We start from the raw sequence: 21,353 nt of genomic DNA, 5'->3' as shown, positions 1-21,353 counted from the left end.
TTATAGTTGCATTGGTGTGGTCGGTTTGAGTCTATATCCCCAATCATGTCTCCCACCTCTTTCTTGTTAGAAATAGACTGTGATATCCTTGTCTATCCCATAAAAAATAGGCTGAATTTGGCCCATTTGGCCCATGAAAAGGCTTATTGGATCTATTTTCTCCCCTAAATGGATTTTCTTCAATATCTATCCTGGAGGGAGCTTGGTCAGACACATTTGCCCTTAGAAATGGGAGGTGGCAACTCAGCCTATCTCTTCCTTATTGAAAGATCTGGTTTGGGCAGGTTGCTTTCATGTATGTAAAGGTTTTCCCCCTACTCTAGTGCATTTAGATGAATCTTATCTTCCTAAGGACTTAAGCAGATGAAGGCTTTCAGGGTCTAAGGATGAGAGGAGGACAGGGTTCATTGGAGCTGAGGGTAAATTGCACTCCTACTTCTCCAGGGGGTGTCCCCTGAAATTCTGGGTGAGGCTTGACCCTGTATTTTGCAGGAATTCCATCCTGCCATCTTCTACATTACATACTGGCAGATTAGAGGCTTGGAAGATGACTGATTATTATTCTCAATATTCTAACACTAATTGGCACAACTCCCCCCCAACCCCCACCGTGTGCTTCCTACTAACGGTCAGCTAGTTGTTTCCACTACATCTCAGAAAAGGCATTTATTTACTTATTATTTTAATTTTATTTTGAATATATTTATTTAATTAATTTAGAATGTTTTTCCTTACATGAATCATGTTCTTTCCCTCTTCTCCTCCCACCCCCCTTCTGCAACCAATGAGTAATTCCACTGGGTTTTACATGTGTCATTCATCGATCAAGACCTATTTCCATATTATTAGTATTTGCACTAGACCCATGTGATCAAGCAGCTGTTTTTCTTCTGTATTTCTACTCCCACAGTTCTTTCTCTGGATATAGATAGCATTATTTCTCATAAGTCCCTCAGAATTGTCCTGGTTCATTTCATTGTTGCTAGTAGAGAAGTCTGTTATATTTGATTGTGCCACAGTGTATCCATCTCTGTATAATGTTCTCCTGGTTCTGCTCCTTTCACTCTGCATCAATTCCTGGAGGTTGTTCCAGTTCACATGGATTCCTCCAGTTCTTTATTCCTTTGAGCACAATAATATTCCATCACCAACAGATACCACAATGTATTCAGCCATTCCCCAATCAAAGGGCATCCCCTCATTTTCCAATTTTTTGCCACCACAAAGAGTATGGCTATAAATATTTTTGTGCTAGTCTTTATTTATTATCTCTTTAGGGTATAATCCCAGCAATGGTATGGCTGGGGTCAAAGGCATTTGTTAAGAAGGTATAACAAGAACATTTGGTTTAAAACAATCCCTTTAATTTCTGAGTTTGGGGGCAGTACTCCATGTGTGAATCACTGAGAGTACAAATAAATACAAAAATGAAGATGGTTGTCAGCACGCTCAGGGGAGTAATAGCCAGGAAAGTAAATTTCCTTTGGCCTGGAAGTTGCTTAGGTGGTAAAAGGAGGCACAAGAGAATAATTTGACCACACTTCATAATATCAGAGTTGATTTGATCCTAGCTACAGAACTGGCAAGGGAAAGAAGGTATACATGTGGCAATAAGGTAGTTGGCAAGACTTTGGAGATGTTCTAGAGAAAAGGAAATGAAATAAAGCATGGTGGCTGGAATTTCCTGAAATAGTGGTTCAGGCAAAGTTATCACCACTCAATGAGTGGTGAGGCACTAAGGTGTTATGGTTGGCAAAGTTGTGGAGAAGATGACCAGAGGCCAGAGTGAAGTAAATTATATACTTCCAATATAACTTAGGAAAGTGCTGAAATAAAAAGTACAATGGTAGTGAGGTATATGTATAGAAAACTTATTTTTTCTACATTTGGGTAAAGGGATGATTCATAATTCCTGGTACTATAATCTTTCCTCTGTTTGTGAAGTTTTCTTTGATGTAGATCCCTGCTCAGCTCTACACATCTACACCTTTCTAGAGTCCCAAGCTAGTAATTATCTCAATTACACTATTTAAATCTGCTTTTCATAACAAATATGAGACCTTTTTTTCCTTTATAGACTACTCAGCATAGCTCTCTTTTGACTATCTCACCACCTCCATTTGTCCTTGGTGTGTTTTAACACTTCTGATGGAAGCCCAAAGCCTCTCACTGGTTCTACCTCTCCAATGTCATAGTCAGAGACATGGTGTGACAGAGAGATATAGAGACAGAAACTTTTCTCTCACCCAAGAGAAATTCCCTCCTAACATCTTGGTTCCAACTCTTGAACTGCTATCATCAAATCCCCAAATGACATTCTCCATGACTGGATTGGTTATCTGTTTTTACATAGAGCACTTATTAGATATACAATGTATCTAATAATCCAACCACTATGCTGAGTGTTAGGGATATAAATAAAAGAAAGACAGCCCTTGCCTTCAAGGAGTTTATCTAATGGGGGAGTATTAAATCTAAAAGGCATGCCCATGCAATGGCATGGTGGGAAGATGGTCAGGGAGTGGCTTGAAAGCCTGGTTTGGGGAAAGATGAGGAACTGCTGACCTTTCAGAGCCTGATCTCTAAAAGGGCAGTGTCCAAAGTCCTGATGGCAAGAAGATGTTTCAGTTAACATGAGTGATAATTGGATGATCTAGTTCACTAAGAAGAGCCTAGAATTTTGAGTCAGAAGATGCGTTCATATCCTGCCGTACTCTTGGCCACTGATATGTCTTTAGGCAAGTGACCTCTGTCCTTCATTTCTTCATAGTTAACATTTGAAAGTCATATGTTTGAAAAGATGAATTATAAGGCAGTTGATTTTTTGGTTTTTTTGTTTTCATTAATCACAGACTCTAATACTTAAAATAGAGATATCAAATGGTCTACTCCTGGGTGCCGTGGAAGCAGATTAAAATGTAATTGAAAAATATTTAACAAAATAAAAATACATTATAACATAATGTTAATAATGTGGTTTTCTAAGTCAATTTGCAGTCAGCAGGTATCCTTATATACAGTTTAGTGGCACTCATTTCTATTTGCATTTAACAGCTCTGCCCTAAAATATCATCTTTAATTTTTGTTTACTTGACCTGCAATGTTCTTAACAATGTTAATGTTTGAAAGCATTGAATTTTTTAGAAATTGGGATAAACATATGCAGCTGAGAAAAAGACATTTCATTAAATGTTTCTACACTTCTTGTACCTTTCATTATGAAATAAAATCATGGCTGGTAGTATAATACCTTTTGCTCTGTCAGGCATCCTCAAGGCAATACATGAGTATCTCACTGTCATGTCTAATTGTCTGTCAATTTCTTTAGGAGGTGATTTTCTCTCCTTTTTGAGAAAGAAGAAAGATGAACTAAAACTCAAACAGTTAGTGAAATTTGCATTAGATGCTGCTTCTGGTATGGCATATCTTGAGAGTAAAAACTGTATACACAGGTAAGGAAAATATTTTATACATTATATTTTCCCCTCTTTGTAACTATAGAATAAAGGAGAATGATACAAAATTAGGATAAGTATTTCCTTAAGGGGACAATTAAATTATTTCAGAAGATTAACTCTAGGATTTAAAGTTTCCAGGCTTTTTGGAATTAAATTAGTATTGCCATCTTTGTTTATTTTAATCCCATGTGATTTTTAATTTTTTTATAAACCCCAAACTCTTGTAAGCATTTTTTAAACTTACCTCCATTAAGTAAATACAGCCAGTTTGAGAAGGAATTATTTACTAAATGAGGATTTGTTTTAATATAATTACAGATGATTTAGAGACCTTGAAATATGCCAAAGTAGTCATCTATAAGTCTTTGTGTTATCACCAAATTGTTATTTTATCATCTTGTTATTTCCTAATTTCCAAAGACTATAAAGAAAATTATTTAAGTTTACTATGAGTACAAATTCAGCGTTTATCTATTAATTCATTTAAGAATTAAAAGACAATAAAATATTTATTTTTAATGGAATTAAAGGAAACTTTATGTCCTATTCATAATTCTCTGTACTATAAATAATGATATAAAATACTTGAAACTAAATTCAGTCAGCTAGCCATAGAAGGCACCAGAGTTAGATAATTTAATCTAAATTTATATTTTAAGACACAGAAACTGCACTCTTAATTCTTTCAACAAAACTCAAGTTCTGTTTACAACAATTTTCTATCATCTTTTCTGTTTATGTGAAAAATATAAATTATTTATCCTTAATGTGTTCTATAAACTGATTTGGTTTTGAGGGTTGGGAGAGGTGAATAATTAAGGTGATCAGAAAATCACTGGATAATTGGTTCATTGTTCAATGAGATCATTGGATTTAGACCTAGAAAGTACCTTGAGAAAACCTGAATTAAGCTTAGGCTTGTTTATTAACAAGACTATACAACTACCTTTCAAAGGTGGAACTGAACTCAGGTTCTTTGATTGCAAATGCTTTTTCAACTTTACCAAACTAGTTCATAGGTTGAGAAAGACTTTTAGTCCCTATAGCTACTTTTTAGGATATGCTCTAATCAGAGAAGTACGTTTACCCCAAACTTTTGCAATGATTAGAAGCCCCACATAAGCTAGTTCTCAATTTCCTCATCCTAGGGGAAAATTTTAGTGATGATTTTTTTCTAAATTTTTATATTAGGGAGGTAGGAGTGAATCTATCTCTACTGTCAAAGCTACATATTAGGTATCAACTGGAGTTTCTCCACAATTGAAAAGGATCATGACTCAGTGGTCATCATATAGCTAGGATATAGTAATAGAACTGTAAACCCAAATTTAAATATTTACAGAAGCCTCAGTTCTAGGAAAGCTATTTTGTGAAAAATAAAGGGAAGATTTCTCTATTGACATCCTTTTCTCATCCTTGTATGCCAGACCAATATTGCCATTGTACAAACACTCTTGAAGGAATTCATTAACACTAAATCTACATATGATTTATCATTTTACTTTATATTATTCTTTGAAAAGAATATTTTAGGACATGATTTCTAATCAGATTTAGAATCATGCATTAATATTCTTGAAATTATAAAATGTTGCTTATATTTTACTTCCTCCATGCTAGTTTTAATATTTTAGAATAGAACTCTTTTGCAATCTTAGTTATTTCAATTTTTCTCAGTAATTACGCTTAGTATTCCTTAGAGAGAAAATCTGTTTTTAATATATTGAAAAAGTGTTCTAGGCTGAACTCGATTTTTCATTGCATATACATCTATTTAATTTCTGCTCATTGATTGCTTTGAAATACATAAATGGAAAAAGACCTGTTTATATTCATAGTTGTCACATCTATATAGGAATTTTTAATTTAAATAATTTATTCATTCAACACCCACTTATAAGTGCCAACTCATACAATGCTGGCCTGGTAGAAAAAAATACCATAATTAAAAATTACAAGATCCCTGTTTTTTAGGAATTATAAACAAACTGAGATTGTGTCTTGGTCAAATATATACCAGTGCTTTAAAAAAAACACTAAGAAATTTTTAAAAGTTGTTTAAAAATTGATCTCCCTACTTCAAGTTTCTTCCCCCTCAAGTCCATCCTCCAATCAGCAACCAAAGGATTTTCCTAAAATATTTGTTAACTACCCTAACATGCCCTAACACTATTATAACCTTTTTGTTAAAACAATGCAGCAAATATTTCAGGCTTTCAACCTGCTCCCTTCATAAATATCTTTATGAAGATATTTAAAGTGACCATTTTTGTTATGGAGTTGTCTCACTTGCAAGAATACTTGCTTTTCTTTGGCAGTTTTGGTGAAAATAGCTATTTTGACGTGACATCAGGGTAAACCTCTAGGTGGTGGACCATGCCCTGAGTTGCCAACTTGTTTATATGGACAGGTACAAACAGGACTTTTGCTTCTCTAATTCCAGAATCCCTCTGTACATATGCAGAGTGAACATGCCTGAGACCCCTTGTTCTCAAAGTCTTTCTTTAAGGCCTATGCCTGGGTTTTCAGATATGAACAACTATAATAAACTACAAGTAACTCATTGTTCAAGCCCTGTCCCAATAAGATGTTGATCTCTTGCTTAAATACTAAAGTAGTTTACTCAACAAAGCAATAATGCCAATGAAAACAAGCAATATAGTATATTTTACAGTAATGATAACTGTTAAGTTACACCAACAGTTAACAAACAATAAGACAGGCAATAGCTATTAACTCAATGCCAGATTCAGTTAATCTACAGTGAAATCAATAACAATTACAAACATGAGTGATAGCAGTCAGTAACTATAGATAAAACACATTGTCAACCACAAATGTATTTGGATACTTATGGAATGCACTAGATCAGAGATAAGATGGAACTCCAATAGTGAAAACATGATCAGATCCTGAACTAGAAAAAAAATGCTTCTAGTAATAAAAATTTTATATTTAAAAATTTTTAAAGTTTAAAATTATTTGGCATGAAATTTTATTAAATTCCATCTGAAAGTAAGCACCCTTAAGTTCAAAGTACTTCACAAAATTCCTAAAAGAAAATTTTAACATGAGTTTTGTTCAAAGAGTAGTCTTTATTTTAGATATTATTATATTTAATTAATAAATTTGCCTTTGAAACAGCATACTTGGAGCCAGACATCCTATGAAATAAAACATCCTCCACCCCCAAAACCATAAGAGAGTAATTGTAATTGTTGATACGTAGAACCTACACCTTCATAGTTTGCCATATCACTCTTTGATTTATATATACTTTAAGAAAGAAATTTGATGATAAATTGGTAACAGAAAGGAGGTGTATGTATTTGAACCTTGGCAATGTTATATTAACATTAACCATTGCATTTGAAATGAATTTTGTTGCTTCCCCTTTCCTTTCTGAATTTATTTACCTTGTTATAATCTTCTTGTATATTGATCTATAGCTTTATTGATGTGCCTTCTTCCCTTCAGCTTTTTTGAAAAAAAAAACTTATGTCCAATTTTTTCACCTTTAGTTTTAAAGCAGATACTAAATATTTTTAAAAGTGAAAATTTCCCATCTTTCCTGTATGATATAAAAATAAGAAATTTTGCAATTCTTCACTTTTTAACCACTCCAAACCTATTGCTGATGCCCAGCAGTGTTAACTGACTTGTTCAAGGTCTGCCCCAGTGCAAATAAATAATATGCATGTTCTGAAGTTTACTAGATATAAAAAAAACCCTGAAAAGTATGACATACACTGTGCACTACAAAGGTTCCACACACAGATATACATACCATACCATACTGATCTCCATTCTGGTGTGCCCAGAACTGCAATTCAATTTCTTCTTCTAGCTTATATGTTAGTCTTAGACTCTCTTCCTGCCTAGGCTGTGAAATCAACTCGGGGAGATTGTCAGTCACTTTCAGATTTGCAGGTAAGACCAGAATAGATAATTGTATATCCAGCTGCAGAATAACACTCCAAATTATTGTATGTGATGTTGGTGGTGGTAGGAGCAGATGAAAGACTAATATGGAGTATGAATATGATAATCCCTGGGAACAATGGGGTAAAAAAAGACAGAACAACAGCATTCAAATATTATTAATTTAAACTAATCCTGTTATCTTTTCCTTAGGCAAGCATAATTTAAATTTCATTTCTATTTTACATTCAGTATCCTATTGAGCTACTAAATTCTATTCTTAATGAAATATGAGCTTTTTAAAAAGTGAGTTAATTCAAAGAACTTAATATTAGCAGCAGAAAAAGCACAAAGTATACTTATTATGGTCATACTTTTAAATTTTTCTTATTGACCTTAGCTTGACTGATAATAGAAATAAAGTTTTCTTTTTTTAAAAAAAGAGAAAAGTACTTATAATATTATCTTTTCCAGCCATTTAATATATAAATTTTGAACCACCAGGGAAGAGAGATTCATCCAAGGTTCACTGAAACACAGTAAGGACAAAGAAGAGCCTCTATGGATTGCTGGATTGTTTTTAAGCATTTTCAGTGAACTTAATAGAGGAGAAGAATATTAAGGTGATGTTTCTAGAAATTGAAGTACATTGTTTTTGCACAAGGCAGATTCTCTATAGATAGTGATGAATACATGGTTCCCTATCCACTACATTATTATCTCTCTTCTCTGAGGTTCAAAGACTCTCCTTGAGAAGTTACTGGAATATACACTTCTTAATCTAATTGTTCACAATTTACTGAATATTTCAATAATAAATAAGACAAGAATATTCAGAAATATATATATATATTATATGAATTCAGCTCCCTTTAAAACCCCCAGTAGTTATCAGTGGTCAATACATTTTCAAGTTAGCATTTCTCTTTTTATGGCAGAATAATTGGACTAACGTAGTGAGGGGTCCAAGCCAGGAGCGGCAATGTTGAATAAAGAGCATACACAGGCAAACCTATGGCATAAGTGCCAAAGATGGCACTTGCTCACCCCCAGCCCCCCAGTTTTTTACCAGAAAGGCAGAGGTATTCAAGTGGAGTTGCTCCCCTCCCCCACTCCACCAGGCCTGACATTTTTTTCACATCACCTGCCTCTCTGACCAGCAGCCCAATGGGAACACACAGTGGGTAAGGTGGGAGGTTCACAGGCAGCAAAGTTGGAGGTGAGCAAAGAACTCCAGCCACTCCCCTCCCCCTCTCTATACTTGCTGAGGATATGTCTCACTTCACCTGCCCCTCACTCAGTTGCCCAATAGGAATGCTTTCTCTCTCCCCTTTGTGGGGTAAAGGGGGAACAGGGCACATCCCTGGCACTTGGTAAGGGGGAGGGTCATGACACAAAGTTTCTGGTATGGGGTGGGCATGGCACTTGCTCTGGGGGGCAGATTGGGGTAGAGCCCATTACTCTCGCTCTAAAAGGTTCGCCATCATTACTGTAGGTGAAGGGGCTGCATAAATCACATCAGTAAAAACAGATCTAATATCTAAGTAGAGACTTGATCAACAACAACTCAGATCAGGTAGCTTAGATAGAAACCTTCATTACAAGCCCAAGTCTTACCAAATTCTTCCCCTGCTCAAGAAGTTTAAGACCTCTTTCCCTCACCCAGCTCATTCTCTTTTGGCTAAAATAAAAATTCATTTTTGACATTTAAATCCCTTTACAGTGACTCTAATCCAATTATACTTTTTCCCACTGTCCCATACTGTCTTCTCTAGCCTAACCAGCTTTTTTGCTATTCATGATACACAATAGGCCATTTTCCACATTTATGCCCTTTCACAGATAAGGTTCTTCACGCCGGAAGAATCTTCTTCAGATTTTCCTCTTGATACCCCTAGATCTCTCTAATACCCAGTTTGTGTCCACCCCCTAGGAAGTATTCATTCTGTGCCTCCATTGTTAGTACCTTCTATCATTATTATTTTTGCGGATATCCTGGATTTACTTATCTGTACATATATTGTATACCACTAGTAAGCTTCTTAAGGACAAAGACTATCTCACTTTTGTATTCCAGATACTTACCATGATGTTCAACACATAGTAGATCCTTTATGAAATACTTATTGAATGACTCATTAATTGATAGAAAGTAAGAAAAATAGCAGATTTAACAACTTCTAGAAGGTAGAGGCCAGGGTCTTAAAGCACCAGATATGCTACCAGAAAAGGTTAATTATTCTGATAATGATATAAGGAAATTGAGGCCTTCTTATTTGGAGAAAACCTCATTTCTTACATACAATGGTATTTCATCACATATCATAACTTGTTTGACTATTCTCCAATTTGTGGATCAAAAAGCTTGATAAATATTACATAAATCCATTGTTTGTTTTGCTTATAACTAATTATTCCTTTAGTCTCTCTTCCCTCTAACACCTATATCCTTTCTCCTTTCCTTCCTATTTCCCTGTTGAGTGAAATGAATTTCTTTACCCAACTTTTAATATGCATTTGTATCTTCCCCTCTCTTTTGACCAGTTCAAATAAGAATGAGATTTGTGTCACCTGTTTCCCTTCCCTCCTTATTTGTACGGAAACCTACTTCTTTATCTTGCATGAAGCATAGTAACAAAGTTATTTACGTTCAAGATGTGAGTGGGTACTAGCTAACTAGACACAACTGTAATATTGTAGAAAACTGAACTAAATATCTTGCTTAGTTGTCTTGGAACTGACCTGACCTCCTAGAAGCAATAGCAACACCTACTAGTTCATTCATTTTAGAGTTTTATATTTGGACATCAAATTTTCTGTTTAGTTCTGGTCTTTTCTTTACAAATACTTAGAAATCTTCTGTTTTGTTAAATGCCCATCCTTTCCCCTGAAAGTATATAATGACTTTTGATGGATAGGTGATCCTTGGTTGTAGGCCCAATTCTCTTGCTTTTCTGAATATCATATTCCAAGCCCTACAATCCTTTAGTGTGGAGGCTGCCAGATCTTGTGTAATCCTGATTGATGCTCCTTGATATCTGAATTGTCTCTTTCTGGCTTCTTGCAATATTTTCTCATTAGCTTGGAAGCTCTTGAATTTGGCAATTACATTCCTGGAGGGTTGTCTTTTGAGGATTTAATGTAGAGGGTGATCTATGGACTCTTTCAATGTCTATTTTGCTCTCTTGTTCAAGAACATCAGGGCAGTTTTCTTGGATAATTTCTTGTAGTATAATGTGAAGATTTCTGTTTATTTCCAGGTTTTCAGGTAGACCTATGATTCTCAAATTGTCTCCCCTGACCTTTTTTTCCAAGTTAACCATCTTCTCAATGAGATATTTCATGTTTCCTTCTTTTTTGTCATTCTTTTGACTTTGATTTATTAATTCTTGCTGTCTTGTGAGATCATTAGCTTCTACTTGCCCAATTCTAGTTTTTAAAGATTGTTTTTCAGCGATGATCTTTTGATTTCCCTTTTTGGTTTGATCTATCCTGCTTTTTATGGCTTCCAGCAGGTCAATTCTGGTCTTCAATTTTCTTATTGTTTCATCTGATTTCTGGGCTTCTTTTTCCAAGTGGGAGATTCTGTCTTTTAAACTATTATTTTCTTTTTTAACTATTTCCTACTTTTCTTTTCAAGTTTATTCTATCTTTCTCATTTGTTTCATCATCTCAAATCTCAGCTCCTCAAGAGCTTGTGACCACTTTCCATTTTTTTGGAAGGTTTGGATGTGTTTGCTTGTTTGTCATCCTCCGCTGTCTCCTCTGTAGTCTGGAGTTTTCCTCCATAGAAATTATCCAGGGTGAGAGGCTTTTTCTTGTGTTTTGTTTTGTTTTGGGGGTTTTTTTGGTAGTTGTAGATTGTAGTTCTTGGGTATTGGTGACCATTGCTTTGTTAGTTTTTCTTCCCTTCCCAGTCAGAAGTCTGAGTGAGGAGGGCAGGCTCTCTGTGTATTGAGCTACAGAGCGATTTTTTTGCCTGATGCTATTTTTTATTCTCTGTGGCATCTTCTCTGCCCTATCTCTGTGCTCAATCTCCACATTTCTCAGCCTCCTGGGGTCCCAATTCTCGCTTCTCTCTCAGATAAGTCTTTGGTATCCTCAGCCAGCTCCTGAGAACGTAGTAATTGTACTGCACTTGCTCTGACTCTGGCTCTGGTGTCCTAGGTGGAGTGGGGGAGGTGTGATTATATCACACTTTGGTAGGAATAATTTTACCCTATTATAGCATGGAAATGCCCAAACCCTGCCTTCCTTCAAGGCTATACCCTCCGGATGAGCCCCTTCACTCATCTGATTTTGGCTTTTGTCCTTTTGATGTGCTTTATATCAATAGGTGGTGAGGAGAGAAAGTCCCTTACTTCTACTTTGCCCAGCTTCTACATTTTAGCCCAGAAGTCAGTTCATTCATTTTATCAGCTGAGTTTCTAAAGAGTTTTTAGCCTTACAAACTATATTTATGTATTCTTATTTGATCCTCAACAAAAGTTCTGTAAAGTGAGAGGTACATAGAGTAACATGCCCATTTCTTAAACAAAATTAAAGTGATTTAGTCAAACTCACACAGTAGTATATATCTTGGGTGAAATTTAAACAAAGGTCTTCCAAATTCTAAATCTAATATGCTCTGTACTATATTGCATTGTGCTCTGATTAGAAATTATAATTCAGGTGAAATTCAAAGGTAATACGGTAAATCTGGGGTTCACCTGAGATTAGAACAAACCTATAGGTGCCCTTCTCTTAGGCTACTCACTACCCCTGTCCTCAGCTTTCTGCTTATTCTCAGAGAATAAAAACAACCAGCTTCTAAGTAAGAGAAATGAATCTTTTGTTTTCTGAAAACTTTGCACTACTGTGTGACCAGAAAGAATTGGTTGACTGTCATGTATCCTGTCATCAAATCTAGTCAAGGATTTGCAGCAGTGGCATGTGAGGGAATTAAAGTGAAATTAAAATGAAATTCTTATCCTTATTTCTCAGGATATTTGGCCCTAAAGTGTCACTTTTATTTTTAGGCTTCTCTTCAAGTTACTTTCATGTTTGAAACTTGGCTAGCCAGATTCTGCAGACCTTTTGCCAGATCTCCCATTGACTTTCAGAAAGAAGGGAAGCTCCAGCTACCAGAGACTTTTTTTAAATGCTTTTATTTTATAGTCATGTCTATTATCTTGATCCTGAGTTGAAGAATAAAAAATGCAATTTATGTAAATGCTGATGAAAGTTCACTACAGAAGTTGTAAGTTGGTGGAGTAAAGCATTAGGAAGTAAAGCAATTGCATCTTTTCATAGTACCAGTGCAACAGATCTAGACCTGGGAGTCCTCTTAGAATTTAGAGCATGTTCCTCATCATACAATTGAAGAAACAGCCAAGGAATGAAGGAACTTAGCAGAAGTCATAGCACCAGGAATTAATCTGAAGTCCTATGATTCCAGATTTTTCATTTATACCAGAAGGAAGATTAGACAGACATCAGGGCAGCACCTCACCGATCTAACTTGGGGGAACATGAAAGGTGGGCTGTACACCCAATTCTATTATTTACTAATAATTTGGCTTTAGGCAAATCATTAATCCAGGAGCTGGTTTATTCAACATTGAACCATATGACTTCATAAGTTCTAATTCAGTTTGTGAGCTCTACAATTTGTGTTAGATGAATGATCAAGAATAAGGCTTCTCCTTACCTCTTTAAATGTTTGGCAGAATTCATTTGCAAATCCATCTGGTCCTGATGCTTTTTTTAAAAAATGAAAAGAAGTTAGTTTATGGCATTTCTTTTTCTAAAATAGTTTTATTTAGATGTTCTGTTTCCTCTAAGAATTTAGGCAGTTTATATTTTTGTAAGTATTCTTCCATTTTGCTTAATTGTTAAATTTGTTGGTGTATATTAAATTTTTAATTAAGAATAAAATAAAATAATTTAATTAAAAATAAATTAAAAATTAAAATTAAGCAAAATAAAATCACTTCTAATAATTCTTTGATCTCATCTTCATTAGTCCTATGATTCTTTTCTCTTTTTAAAAAATTATATTAACCAAAGGTTATTTATTTTGTTAATTTTTTTTTCACAAAACCAGATCCTAGATTTTTTAATTAGTTTAATGGTTTTCTTAAATTCAGTTTAATTGAGCTCACCATTAATTTTTAGGATTTCTTGTTTCATATTTAGTTGTGAATTTTTAATTTGTTCTTTTCTAGTTTTTAAAATTGCATTGCCAAATCACTGATATGATCTTTCAATATTTTACTAATATAATCATTTTGACATATAAATTTTCTGCTAATTACTGCTTTTGCTGTATCCCACAAGTTTTGGTATGTTTTCTCATTATCATTCACTTTCATGAAATTACTTATTATTTCCATGAATTGTTCTTTATTCCACTTATTAAGATTAAGTTATTTAGTTTCCAATCAATTTATACTTTGTTTACCATGGTCCCTTATTATATACAATTTTTATTGCATTATTGTCAGAAAATGATACATTTAATATTTCTGCTTTTCTACATTTAATTGTAATGTTTTTGTGCTCTAATATAGTCAATTTTTGTAAAGATACCATTTACCACTGAGAAGAAAATATACTTTGTTCTATTCCCTTTCGGTTCTCTCCAGATATCTATCATATTTAGCTTTGCTAAGATTCTATTCATCTCCTTGACTTTTTTTTTTTTTTGGTTCAATGTATCTAGATCTGAGAGGAGAAAGTTGACATCCCACACAATTATTGTTTTTTTTTTAATCTATTTCCATCTGTAATTCATTTAGCTTTTCCTCTAAAAATTGGGATACTATAACATTTGGTACATATAGGTTTAATATTGACAGTATTTCATTATCTTTGATACCTTTTCACATAATGTAATTTCTCTTTTTATCACTTTTGATCATATCTATTTTAGTTTTAACTTTGTGAGATCCTGATTGCTACTCTGGATTTTTTGGTATCAGCTAAGGCAAGGGTCCGCAATGTATGGCTCTCAAGCTATATCTGGCTCCACCTCCTGAATGGCCAGTCGGGGCAGAGCCCCAGGATGTGCCCCAGGGGGCCCTTCAGCTCCCACCCCATATTCCAGCCCCTTTTGCCTCCATCCTCCTCCTTCCACAGGTGTTTATGGCTCTCACAGCCAAAAAGGTTGCCGACCGTTGAGCTAAGGCATAGTATATGTGCTCCAGTCCTTTACTTTTACTCTGTATATCTTTATATTGTCAGGGTTTTGTTTTTTATATTTTCTGTAATCCATTTCTGTTTTACAGGGGAATTCTTTCCATTCACATTCAAAGTTATAATTAATAGTTGTGAATTTCCCTCCATTCTATTTTTCCTTACTGTTTTTCTTCTCTTCCTCTACTTTTCCTGTATTCCTCCTCAGACATACCATTTCTTCTGTCTACCACCTCTTCAATTTGCGCCCCTTCCTAGAACCTCTCTCTTATCCTCTCCCCTTGCCTTCCTAGTTCTAAATCAACCCACCATTAGAAGGTGGCCGACCTTTTTTTCCCTTGTCCTTTCCCCCTTACATCTTGGTTCTTATTCTGTCTCCCCTTCCAAAACTCCCTCCCTTATTTTCTTACCCTGCCCTTTCATTTCTTGATATAAATTCCCTTCTAAAATTCCCTCCCTTAACCTGTCCTGAGACACACTGCCTTATCCCCTCACCTGACCCTCTTTTTTCTTGATATATACTTCCTTCTAGGAATCTTTCCCTTTTCTTATCCCTTGCCCTCTTTTCTTAATCTACACTCCCTTCTCTTAGTCCCTTAATCCTTTAAGGAGACTCTCACCCTCTCCCTTATCCTATCTCCTCACCCTCCTGTTTTTCCGAATGTTAGGACTTTTACCCTTCCAGTTGCATGTGATGTTTTCTTTTTAACCCAGATCTGATGATGATAGAGTTCCAGTACTACCAGCCCTCCACCCCTTCCTCCTCTTCCTTGTGAAAGTTCTTTCACTCATGTTTCTTTTATATAAGAATTCCATTTTACCTCTTTCTATCATATTTTATTATTTTTTAGCTTATTCCATTATATCCAACTTTCTTCAAAGTTTTTTTTTAAATCTATATATGCTTTTTAAAACTATCCAAGAAGTGATATTATACTTAAGGGTTATAAATAAAATTTTTATAAGAAACAATTTGTTCTTGTTGGGTCCCTCATAATTGATCTTTCATGTTTATCTTCTGATAATTCTTTTAGATTGAATTTTCCACTGAGTTCTGCCCCCCTCCCCCTCAAATTGTTGAAATTGTTGAATTATTTGAAATACTTGGATTATTGTGTCTAAACACTTTTTTAATCATAACTTTCTGATAGTTCCACAATTCTTTTTATTGTCTCTCCTTAATCTATTTTCCAAGTCAAAGTATTTTTGTAATAAGATTTCATATTCTCTTCATTCTTTTGATTTTGCTTTGTTATTTCTTCTTGTTTTAGGAAATTATTAATTTCTCCTTGTCCATTTCTGATTAAGAATAAATTATTTTCTTCCATGAGATTTTTGGGTCTCTTTTGCCAGTTGGGTGATCTTTCATAATCTTCTTGATTTTCTTGCATTGCTCTTATTTTTTTTTTCTAGTTTTTCCTCAACTACTCTAATTTAGCTTTTGAAATCTTTTTAAGCTCTTACAAAAACTCTTTTTAGGCTTGTGACCATTTGGTGGTTTCCTTTGTTGTTTTGGAAGTAGATATTTTAACTTCACTATCCTCTGACTTTGAATTCAGATCTTCTCTGTCCTTGTAATAGCTATTTATAGTTGGATTCTTTTTCTTTAGCTTACTCATCCATCCTACCTCTCACCCCTTATTTTAGTAGCTAAATCGATAAGCTTAACTCTTAATTTTGTATTTTAGTTGAGCCATTTCCAGGATATGTGGGCTTGGTGGGTGGGAGTGATGCCTTAGTTTTCAGGATTTGGGGTTTTATTTCCTGGGTCCTATTTAGTTCTTCAAGTTTCCATAATCCAGGGTCAAGTGTAGTCTCTGCTTCCTCTGGCTCAAATCCCAATCTGTGTTCCAGCTAGAAGGCCCTCCCCCCCCCCCCAACTATAAGCAGATAACTCATATCCCCCTGGCATGGTAGCTGAGGGTTCCGCTCTCCTGTGGGTACTCCACTGGGATGCAGACTCCCAGGTTAAGCAGACAAGATGAGCCTACCTACCCTGCCCCTATGGACTGAGACTTGTTGAATCCTGGGATTATTTACCAGGTGATGCCAAGACCAGAGATGTCAGAGACCCTTATTGTTCTGCCTCACTCACAACTCTTCTCTTTTTGTCACTGCTAGCACTGATTCTGTGCAATTTATGAATATTTATGGGGCAGTTTGGAGGATGCAGTAGTCTCACATGATCTTATGATCCCATGCCCTCCCAAATTACTTGTTAATGATAATATTGCACTAAAACATCTAATGTATCTATTCCAAGCCTTACTATATTCTAAAGAGGTAGAAATTTATCTAAGGTTATTTTACAAATTGTTTTCTTTTACCTAAGCAGAATGAACAGAGAAAAGTACTGCATTACTAATGGCTTTAGATATTTCTTTTAATTGAATCATTTAATCCGTATAATTGATTAATAGTTTTGAATGACCCTGTTTCTTCGTGAATTTCTTCCTTCTCAAGGTGAATATATTTGTTAGTTCTATATTCTATATTTGAATTCTACATTCAAATGTAGAATGTGCCATCAAATATTATTTCATTTATGTTTGCCAAACAGAATTTGGTAATTTTGTCATTTTGAATTTGCTTAAAAAATTATATGATATATTAAAGCCTGAATAAATGTCAAATGATTTCTTTAAAATGTTGACACTCAATGGATGCCAAGAAAGTAAATGAGCCTTTTCATTCTGATATTATACTTTTTTTATTATAGACTGCCATAATATTTCAAGATAATTGTTACTGATATAGTATTTGTTATTACACACAAAAAAACATTAGCTATACATTTTGCCTTTGGGATATTACTTTTTGTAAGTAAAGAGAAAACCATAGTTTCAGTAAACATAAATGAGTGTGAGCATGATGTTATTTTCTATCTCTTCTAGTGTGAATAAAAATAATTCATAGTTTACAGTGAAGACTAAAGTGAAATTAATTTGAAATAATATATGATTTTGCATTTTAAAAGGTCAGAGAATAGAAGATGAATGAATTTTCTATATTTGTTACAAAAGATTTATTTGCTTTGTGTCATTATGTCAGAGCTTCTAGAAGCAAATTTATTGTGCAATAATTTGTCCAAGCTTACAGAATCCAATTTTCTTTTTTTAAAGATTTTTTTTTTTACCCTTGTACTTCAGTGCATTGTCTCATAGGTGGAAGATTGGCAAGGGTGGGCAATGGGGGTCAAGTGACCCGCCCAGGGTCACACAGCTGGGAAGTGGCTGAGGCCAGATTTGAACCCAGGACCTCCTGTCTCTAGGCCTGGCTCTCACTCCACTGAGCTACCCAGCTGCCCCCTTAAAGATATTTTTGTAGACACTACTAATTCTTTATCTGTCCTAGTGTGATAAATCTATTATAGCCATAATGATAACATTTTAAATGCATTTTTCCTCTCTAAAGAAACATCTAAATCTGTAGTTCTGAACTCATTTTGTTCCCTATAGCCACTCTTCCAAACTTCCCTACTACCTTCCATTCATTTCTACACATCATCTTGAAATCATTCTTGACTCTTCACTATCTCCTTCACATGCAGTCATTCAACCATCATATCTCTCATTTTCCTACTCTTCTCTCTAAATTTATCAGGTCCTCATTACGAAACTCCTTTAAGTCTGAACAATTGCAATAGTTTATTAGTTGAACTTCCTACTTAACTCCTCTTTCCAATCTGTCCTCTTTGACTCTTCTTTCTCATGTGCAATCAGTTTTAAGTCTTGTTCTTTCTCTATAGTGTTTGTTGCATCTATCTCTCTAGTTCCTCTCCAATTACTACCTTCCTTATTTCATAGCCTCATCTGGTCTCATAATATCTTTCTCATTGGTCTTCCTGTCTGTGGTTCATCTCCTTCTATCCAATCCTTCACACATTTGCCCTTTAGTGTCTTCCCTAGTTTGCTTCATACAAGGCACTATAAATACAGACTCCTTCATCAGGGTTGAATTCCTTCCTACCTTTACAAATTTTATTTCATACTACTTCACTTGTAAATTCCTGTACTTGTAAAATCCCTCAAAATTTGACAAGTAGTTATTCCCCCATTTCATCCTACAGGCAACCTGTCTTCATTGCTGTCCTTTGAAAACTTTTTCTTCCTTCAAGACCCAATTCATTGATTGCTCCTCCATGAAATCTTCCCTGATCTTCCTTGCTGAAACTGGGCATTCCCTCATAACATTTCCCTAGATGATTTTTTCTGGATCTTTTCTCAATCTATATCACAGTTATAGTCATTTGTGTACATGTTATATATCTTCAGTAGATTGTAAGCTTTGTATCCCCAGTGCCAACACATAAAAGATGTCTAATGAATATTAGTTCAGTTGAAATTAGAATTATTGATCACCTAGAGAGATGACCATTCATTACCAGCCTAGGGAGACATACATGATGGGGAAACTTAGTAACTTTCTCATTTCTATTGTGTCACGTCTTCAATCTGTCATTGTTTTCATCCCAGAATTTTGATGACAAAGTGTCAAAGGTAGCTTCTAAACAGAAGAACTCCTCTTTTTTGTTTACTTTGATTAACTTTCTACTTCATATTGTAGGGTTCCTAAAAAGAAAGATTTCTTTCCCTAAATTCCCTAAAGAATTTTCCTCTAATATTATTTAAATATATTCCACTCATCAAGTTAACTGAAGTATGGTACACTAATTGGAAATTCTGAGTTTATAAATTATATAAATTTAAGGTGCATTACAGGTACAAATAAGGTCACTCAGCTAACTTAGCTCAGGTTTAAAGTATTAATTAATAAATTAATTCTTTCTAAATATCCTGTTAAGAATGAACAAAGGAGAATCCTTGTGAAGATTCATTCTTCTGTGCTGCATGCTTTGGACTCCTTGTCAGTTTTTGCTTGTCTCATTGCTACTATGCATAGATCCAGATTAAAGTTTGGCTTTTGCCCTTCATCTGTGGGAAAGAGTTATATCTTTCTATTTTGCCCTATTGTCTATCCTACTACTTTCGAAATTATTCTTTTGGTAGCCATGTGTGGCCTATTGATCAGAAAGAACCCTAAGAATTTATTAGCTTTTATTTAGCCATTCTAGGTTGTGTTCTACCTTGCTTTGCAATTTTTTCTTCCTTAACTCCTTTCTCCTTACCTTAGTATTCTGATTTCTTTAGTAGGCTTTATTTCTCTAAGCCTTTGCATACTTGATCATTTTATCACATCCTCTCTGAAATGGCACTCTTTATTTAGTTCAACAAATATTTAATAATGTACAAACCACAGTATTGAAAATATAAGGACATAATTCTTGACCTCAAGAAGCTTATATTCAAATCTAGAATGTGTAACATATACATCCAAGATCAATATAAGTTTATTTGAGGAGGTATTGATCAATAACAATAGTAGAGGTAAGGTAAGGAGAATCAGGAAAGATTTCAAAGAGGAAATGATACCTAAAATGAGCTTTGGAGGAAGGCAAGGACTCAAAGGCAAAAGTAAAGAGGGAGTGCACTACACACAAGTAGAACAGCCTATGAAGGCATAGAGTTGGAAAGTATTATGTTAAATTTAGGGGGCAGCAAGGAATCCAAATTGAATAGAATATAAAGTATGAGAAAGGAAATAATATGAAATAGCTCTGGCTCCAACTTCCATTTCCTGATTGAAGAGAAGATGAATGATAGAGTAAGGATATTTATAAAACAACAGTTAGAAGGATTTTATTGATCATCTGTTCCAATTTTCTTATTTTAAAGATGAAAAATGAAGAGAGATTAAGTTACTTGCTCAAATTCACAGAGAGAGTTCATAACAGAGCCAAGATTTAATTATGCTCATACCATAATAAATATTTCCTCATCTCTACCATAATTGTTACTACAAATCTTAAAACAATTGAGCCAAGTTATCCAGTCATCGATAAGTAAAATACTTACACTTGTTTTTTCATTGTTAAAGATAACTACCTACATTCTCATGCTATCTATTTTTTATTGTTACTTAAAATCCAGTAGGTTAGAGAGAGACAGAGAGAGTGTGTTAAGATTTAATAATAATCTAGCTCTGATTTTTTTTTTTTTGGTTTTGGAGACTAATTTAGTTTTGTACTTACCCACTTAATCCACTTTCATACAATAATTTAGGGAAAACATCTAAGAGTTTTCTTTTTCTTTTTTTCTTTTTTCCAAAATACTCATCTTCCATCTTAGAATCAATACTATCTTTTTGTTCCAAGGCAGAAGTACAGTAAGGGCTAGACAGTGGAAGTTAAGTGACTTGCCCAAGGTCACACAACTAGGAAGTGTCTGAGATCACATTTGAACCCTGAACCTTCTAACTCTAGGCCTAACTCTCAATTCACTGAGCCACCTAGTTGCTCTTGAGTTTTCTTTTTCTAGGCAGCTAAATAAGAATGCCTCCTTAAGTATCAATATAGTGAATAAGGATGATGTTTGCATTAACTTGAAAATAAGTCTCCTGGTTAATGTTTTTGATAAACACTTTTTTCATAAGTTCTTATTTGATCATGACAGTAAGCAGATAGGATATATTTGCCTTTCAGATTTTCAAATATCTATCATTTTGCTATTTGCTATTCTGCTATGTAATCAATCATCATATATTTAGTCACTAAAACAGCATTTCAGAAATGACATTGAATTGTAAATTTTATGAAGATTACACTAACCATCAGTATTACTCATAGGTTGTCTAACCACGATTCATACATTAAACCATTTTTCCACATATAAAATGTGAATTTATTACTTTATTATTTTTATTCTTTTTGTAACTAAAGAGGATGAATGAGCATCTTAC

At 34.4% G+C, this 21,353-nt stretch overlaps 1 protein-coding gene across 1 annotated transcript in view; it reads left to right on the top strand.

Annotated features, from left to right (window-relative positions):
• The window catches only part of FER (FER tyrosine kinase), a 273,706-nt gene that overhangs the window by 186,681 nt on the left and 65,672 nt on the right, over nucleotides 1–21,353 (top strand). Inside the window, exon 17 of the mRNA XM_044680270.1 lies at nucleotides 3,329–3,452. Coding sequence (XP_044536205.1) covers nucleotides 3,329–3,452 — 124 coding nt within the window. The remainder of the gene's footprint in view (nucleotides 1–3,328; nucleotides 3,453–21,353) is intronic.

This window comes from Gracilinanus agilis, chromosome 1 (assembly GCF_016433145.1).
Source record: "Gracilinanus agilis isolate LMUSP501 chromosome 1, AgileGrace, whole genome shotgun sequence".
NCBI classification, from domain to species: Eukaryota; Metazoa; Chordata; class Mammalia; order Didelphimorphia; family Didelphidae; genus Gracilinanus; species Gracilinanus agilis.
Note: the sequence above shows the minus strand (reverse complement) of the source record. Positions and strands in the feature narration are given on the sequence as shown.